This window comes from Siphateles boraxobius, unplaced genomic scaffold (assembly GCF_051911475.1).
Source record: "Siphateles boraxobius isolate OS27281-9 unplaced genomic scaffold, OSU_SipBor_1 7, whole genome shotgun sequence".
NCBI classification, from domain to species: Eukaryota; Metazoa; Chordata; class Actinopteri; order Cypriniformes; family Leuciscidae; genus Siphateles; species Siphateles boraxobius.
This window is the reverse complement of record NW_027509197.1, coordinates 41,469,619-41,477,500: the sequence shown is the minus strand read 5'-3', so window position 1 is coordinate 41,477,500 and position 7,882 is coordinate 41,469,619. Positions and strand designations below refer to the sequence as shown.

The window sequence follows — 7,882 nt, the reverse complement described above, 5'->3', positions numbered from 1 at the left end:
ACTGATGTTGCTCTGCCATCTGCTGCTTCTTCACGATATTACACACATATATCATTCACACTGTACAATCATCTCACAATTCAATATTTGTAAGAGGCCATTCTGGGCTTTTTAAAGATAACATGCTATAATTGTTTTTTTAAAAGCCAAAAAACTATATATTTTATTTATTATTTACACAGTGTCGGTCAAAAGTTTTTGATCGTTCAGATTTTTATGTTTTTAGAAGAAGTCTCTTATGCTCATTGCTCACCAAGGCTGCATTTATTGGATTAAAAAAAACAACAACTAATGTAAAATAATTGTTTTCTGTTTGAATATATTTTTTAAAATATAATTTATTATTGTGTTGGCAAAGCTAAATTTATTTAATCAAAAATACAGTAAAACAGTGAAATATTATTACAATGTAAATCAGCTGTTTTCTATGTGAATATATAATAAAGTGTAATTTATTCCTGTGATCAAAGCTGTATTTTCAGCATCATTACTCCAGTCTTCAGTGTCACATGATCCTTCAGAAATCACTATAATATGATGATTTGATGCTCAAGTAGCATTTATGATTATTATCAATGTTGAAAACAGTCGTGCTGCTTTAGATTTCTGCAGAAACAGTGATACATTTTAACAAATACCTATTTTTTTCAGGATTCTTTGATAAATACAAAGTTCAAAAGAACAGCATTTATCTGAAATAGAATCTTTTGGATATTGATACTACCGTTCAAAAGTTTTGGGTCAGTAAGAATTTTTTGGGGAAAGAACTTAAAGAAATTAATACATTTATTCATCAAGGACGCATTAAAGTGACAGTAAAGACATTCATAATGTTACAAAAGATTATATTTTCAACTCTGATAATAATCATAAATGTTTCTTGATCATCAAAAAATAATATTATACTGATTTCTGAAGGATCATGTGACACTGAAGACTGGAGTAATGATGCTGAAAATTCAAACTTTTGACGGGCAGAGTAAGAGTGCATTAAAATAAAAACTGCAAAATGTATGATATCAAAAGTCAAAATGCTAGATTTCATTCTTTTTCTTTTTGTTCTTTACTGTATGAATAAAAAAAAATCAGATTTTCATTGTTTTTTTGACCAAAATACAGCAGAAGACAAATAAGTGACATGAGGATCTCGCTACACCCACAACATTCAAATTACCCATAATGCCACACACAGGCGTGTGTTGAGAAGCCTGAGCTCGTACCTCTGGTCTTCTTCAGGTCCAGGGAGATCTCTTTGATGGCGAAGTCTGCGTGGAACGGGGCGATCTGTTCACGCATGATCAGCAGATGCTTGATGAGGAACAGCTGCCCGTCTATCTGAGTCTGTGCACAAACAACAACGCTTCAATTCACACGTCTGAGATACACCATTTTTAAAAGATTATAAATAATAATAAATTTAAATATTTAGTAGAAAAAAGCATCAGTCATATTATCAGACACTTCTCATGTGAGTCTATACGAATCCTGTTTTTTTTATAGAATGTTAGAGATAATATTCAAAAAATATGATATAATATAGAGATGGCCCGATACCGATACTGGCATCGGGGATCGGGTCGATACTGTCCTCATATACTCGTACTCATAAAAATTCGCCGATACCACGCCCCGATACCACGTACATTTTGCGAAACGAAACTGGCCGCCGCGAGTCCTTTTCGAGGTGAACTGAGGCATAGGGACGTGCACTCCCAACGCAAAAGAGTGCGGCGCGGCACTAGATCTGATGGCCGAGCGCGAGCGCGGGCGCGGGCGGTAATGCACTCACTCTGTGTGTGCGGGTTCCGGGAGAATAAAACGATTCGCGGGACTCCCGCAAACTAGAAATATCTATGAATACAACATATTAAAACTAATAGATTTTCATTCATCTGTTGCAGAAAAGCAAGAAGAACAACTAAAACAAAATAGAACTGATTTACAGGCCAGAGTTTCTATTCATAACATGTTTGCAGCGTTGAGCGATGTAGCCAATCACAGACATGTGTGTTGATTTCTTGAACGCAATGGCTAATCAGAAGCATTTAAGATAGACTCCCCTCACTGCTCAAAACTTTTTTGTTCAGTGCTGAATTCTGTATGCTGGCAAATCCTCTAATTATAACAAACAAAGTGTGGATATTATGAAAGATTCATTGTGCAGTCAGCTTCATTGATAATAACAGATGTGTGAGATCGCGATGAACTGTCAGCTTTTTAGGAATTAGACTATTAAGGGAGCGCACTTTGGGCGCATTCATTCATGTCAGACCATGCACGCAGTAACTGCTTGCTTTTATGTTAAATTAACAGTGGTTTGTGTGTTAATACATTTATTATTTTACTCATTATTATTTATTTTTAGACTTGTTAAAACAAGCAGAGAAGAAAATAAAAACAGTCTTCTAACCTGTGTTCTAAAATAGTCTTCTGTCTTCTTTTCTGGGAGCCTATAGTTACTTTTGCGGTAGAAATATCGGTATCGGTACTCGATATCGGCAAGTACACAAATGTAAATACTCGTACTTGTAACGGTTTGAAAAAAAATGGTATCCGGCCATCCCTAATATAATATATTCAGAACTTAACTACTTAATTGTTAATATTGTAGCATAATCTATATTATAGCATGGTCTGTCTGAATACTCAATTCTGATTGGTCTAAAGGTCTGCATTAAAACCGTTTAAGTACAGGTAGTTAATGTCAGTTTAATCACCGTTCTATATTAATGTGCTGCTTACATTGAAACACGCACTCAGACTCAGTCTCACTGACACACATTCACTTTTTACACTCACTCAGACACAATCTCTCACACTCACTCACTCACTCTCACACTCACTCACTCACTCACTCACTCTCAAACTCACACACACTCACTCTCAAACTCACACATACACACTCACACACTCTCAAACACTCACTCTCACACTCTCACACTCACTCTCACTCACAATCACACTCACTCACAATCACACTCACTCACAATCACACTCACTCACAATCACACTCACTCACAATCACACTCACTCACAATCACACTCACTCTCATACTCACTCAAAATCACACTCACTCTCGCTCACTCTCACTCTCAGACTCACTCTCGCTCACACTCACTTTCACAATCATTCTCACACTCACACACTCACTCACTCTTACTCTCACACTCACTCACTCTCACACTCACTCACTCTCACACTCACTCACTCTCACACTCACTCACTCACTCACTCTCAGACTCACTCTCAGACTCACTCTCAGACTCACTCTCAGACTCACTCTCAGACTCACTCTCAGACTCACTCTCAGACTCACTCTCAGACTCACTCTCAGACTCACTCTCAGACTCACTCTCAGACTCACTCTCAGACTCTCACGCTCACACTCACTCTCAGACTCTCACGCTCACACTCATTTTCACAATCATTCTCACACTCACACTCACTTTCACAATCATTCTCACACTCACTCTCAGACTCTCACGCTCACACTCACTTTCACAATCATTCTCACACTCACACTCACTCACTCACACTCACTTTCACAATCATTCTCACACTCACTCTCACACTCACTCTCACACTCACTCTCACACTCACTCTCACACTCACTCTCACACTCATTGCAGCGTTGAGCGATGTAGCCAATCACAGACATGTGTGTTGATTTCTTGAACGCAATGGCTAATCAGAAGCATTTAAGATAGACTCCCCTCACTGCTCAAAACTTTTTTGTTCAGTGCTGAATTCTGTATGCTGGCAAATCCTCTAATTATAACAAACAAAGTGTGGATATTATGAAAGATTCATTGTGCAGTCAGCTTCATTGATAATAACAGATGTGTGAGATCGCGATGAACTGTCAGCTTTTTAGGAATTAGACTATTAAGGGAGCGCACTTTGGGCGCATTCAGTCATGTCAGACCATGCACGCAGTAACTGCTTGCTTTTATGTTAAATTAACAGTGGTTTGTGTGTTAATACATTTATTATTTTACTCATTATTATTTATTTTTAGACTTGTTAAAACAAGCAGAGAAGAAAATAAAAACAGTCTTCTAACCTGTGTTCTAAAATAGTCTTCTGTCTTCTTTTCTGGGAGCCTATAGTTACTTTTGCGGTAGAAATATCGGTATCGGTACTCGATATCGGCAAGTACACAAATGTAAATACTCGTACTTGTAACGGTTTGAAAAAAAATGGTATCCGGCCATCCCTAATATAATATATTCAGAACTTAACTACTTAATTGTTAATATTGTAGCATAATCTATATTATAGCATGGTCTGTCTGAATACTCAATTCTGATTGGTCTAAAGGTCTGCATTAAAACCGTTTAAGTACAGGTAGTTAATGTCAGTTTAATCACCGTTCTATATTAATGTGCTGCTTACATTGAAACACGCACTCAGACTCAGTCTCACTGACACACATTCACTTTTTACACTCACTCAGACACAATCTCTCACACTCACTCACTCACTCTCACACTCACTCACTCACTCACTCACTCACTCTCAAACTCACACACACTCACTCTCAAACTCACACATACACACTCACACACTCTCAAACACTCACTCTCACACTCTCACACTCACTCACACTCACTCACAATCACACTCACTCACAATCACACTCACTCACAATCACACTCACTCACAATCACACTCACTCACAATCACACTCACTCACAATCACACTCACTCACAATCACACTCACTCACAATCACACTCACTCTCAAACTCACTCTCAAACTCACACACTCTCAAACACTCACTCTCACACTCACTCACTCTCATACTCACTCAAAATCACACTCACTCTCGCTCACTCTCACTCTCAGACTCACTCTCGCTCACACTCACTTTCACAATCATTCTCACACTCACACACTCACTCACTCTTACTCTCACACTCACTCACTCTCACACTCACTCACTCACTCACTCTCACACTCACTCTCAGACTCACTCTCAGACTCACTCTCAGACTCACTCTCAGACTCACTCTCAGACTCACTCTCAGACTCTCACGCTCACACTCACTCTCAGACTCTCACGCTCACACTCATTTTCACAATCATTCTCACACTCACACTCACTTTCACAATCATTCTCACACTCACTCTCAGACTCTCACGCTCACACTCACTTTCACAATCATTCTCACACTCACTCACTCACACTCACTTTCACAATCATTCTCACACTCACTCTCACACTCACTCTCACACTCACTCTCACACTCACTCTCACTCTCACACTCACTCACTCTCACACTCACTCACTCTCACACTCACTCACTCTCACACTCACTCACTCTCACACTCACTCACTCTCACACTCACTCACTCTCACACTCACTCTCACTCTCACACTCACTCTCACACTCACTCTCACACTCACTCTCACACACACTCTCACACACACTCACTCTCACACTCACTCTCACACTCACTCTCACACTCACTCTCACACTCACTCTCACACTCACTCTCACTGTCACACTCACTGTCACACTCACTCTCACACTTACTCTCACACTTACTCTCACACTCACTCTCGCTCACACTCTCACACTCTCACGCTCAAACTCACTTTCACAATCATTCTCACACTCACACTCACTCTCACACTCACTCTTACTCTCACACTCACTCACTCTCACACTCACACTCTCACAATCATTCTCACTCACTCTCACACTCACTTTCACAATCACTCTCACACTCACTCCCTCTCACTCACTCACACTAACAATCATTCTCACTTTCACACTCACTCACTCTCACACTAACTTTCACAATCACTCTCACACTCACTCACACTCACTCTCACACACACTCACTCTCACACACACACTCACTCTCTCACACTCACTCTCACACTCACTCTCACACTCACTCTCACACTCACTCTCACACACTCACTGTCACACTCACACTCACACTCACTCTCACACTCACAATCACTCACTCACTCACTCACTCTCAAACTCACACACACACACACTCACACACTCTCAAACACTCACTCTCACACTCACACTCTCAAACTCACTCACTCTCACACTCACTCATACCCTCTCACACTCACAATCACTCACTCACTCACTCTCAAACTCACACACACACTCACACACTCTCAAACACTCACTCTCACACTCACACTCTCAAACTCACTCTCACACTAACTCATACCCTCTCACACTCACTCTCACACTCACTCTCACACTCACACTCTCAAACTTACTCTCAAACTTACTCTCACTCTCACACTCACTCTCATACTCACTCTCACACTCACACACTCACTCACTCACTCACTCACTAACTCACACTCACTCACACTCACTCACTCACACTCACACTCACTCACTCACACTCACTCTCACACTCTCACACTCTCACACTCACTCTCACACTCTCACTCACACACTCACTCACTCACACTCACTCACTCACACTCACTAACTCACACTCACTCTCACACTTAATCACTCTCACACTCAATCTCACACTCACAATCACTCTCACAATCACTCACTCACTCACTCACTCACTCTCAAACTCACACACACACACTCACACACTCTCAAACACTCACTCTCACACTCACACTCTCAAACTCACTCACACCCTCTCACACCCTCTCACACTCTCTCACACTCTCTCTCACACTCACTCTCACACTCACTCTCACTCACACTCACACAATCACTAACTCACACTCACTCACTCACACTCACTCACTCACTCACTCACACTCACTCACTCACTCACACTCACTAACTCACACTCTCACTGTCACTCACTCACACACTCACTCTCACTCACTCCCTCTCACTCCCTCTCACACTTAATCACTCTCACACTCACAATCACTCACTCACTCTCAAACTCACAATCACTCACTCACTCACTCACTCACTCTCAAACTCACACACACTCACACACTCTCAAACACTCACTCTCACACTCACACTCTCAAACTCATTCTCACTCTCACACTCACTCATACCCTCTCACACTCACTCTCACACTCACTCTCACACTCTCACTCACTCACTCACTCACTCAAACTCAAACTCACTCACTCTCACACTCTCACACTCACTCACTCTCACACTCACTCTCACACTCTCACACTCACTCACTCACACTCACTCACTCACACTCACTCACTCTCACACTCACTCACTCTCACACTCACTCACTCTCACACTCACTCACTCTCACACTCACTCACTCTCACACTCACTCTCACTCTCACTCACACACTCACTCACACTCACTCACACTCTCACTCTCACTCTTAATCACTCTCACACTCACTCTCACACTCACTCTCACACTCACTCTCACACTCACAATCACTCTCACAATCACTCTCAATCACTCTCAAACTCACACACACACACTCACACACTCTCAAACACTCACTCTCACACTCACTCTCACTCTCACACTCTCATACCCTCTCACACTCTCACACTTAATCACTCTCACACTCACTCTCACACTCTCACTCACACTCACTCACACTCTCACACTCTCACACTTAATCACTCTCACACTCACTCACACACTCTCAAACACTCACTCTCACACTCACACTCTCAAACTCACTCTCACTCATACCCTCTCACACTCACACTCACTCTCACACTCACTCACTCACACTCACTCACTCTCACACTCTAACACTCACTCACTCTCACACTTACTCACTCACTCACTCTCACTCACACTCACTCTCACTCTCACACTCACTCACTCACACTCCCTCACTCTCACACTCTCACACTCACTCACTCACTCACTCTCACTCACACTCTCACTCACTCACTCTCACACTCACTCCCTCTCACTCTCACT

General features: G+C 41.6%; 1 protein-coding gene across 1 annotated transcript in view; it reads right to left on the bottom strand.

Moving 5' to 3' along the window:
• cog3 (component of oligomeric golgi complex 3) overlaps positions 1-7,882 on the bottom strand; it is a 38,704-nt gene that overhangs the window by 9,442 nt on the left and 21,380 nt on the right. Inside the window, exon 17 of the mRNA XM_077216983.1 lies at positions 1,221-1,341. Within this exon, the coding sequence (XP_077073098.1) occupies positions 1,221-1,341 (121 nt within the window). The remainder of the gene's footprint in view (positions 1-1,220; positions 1,342-7,882) is intronic.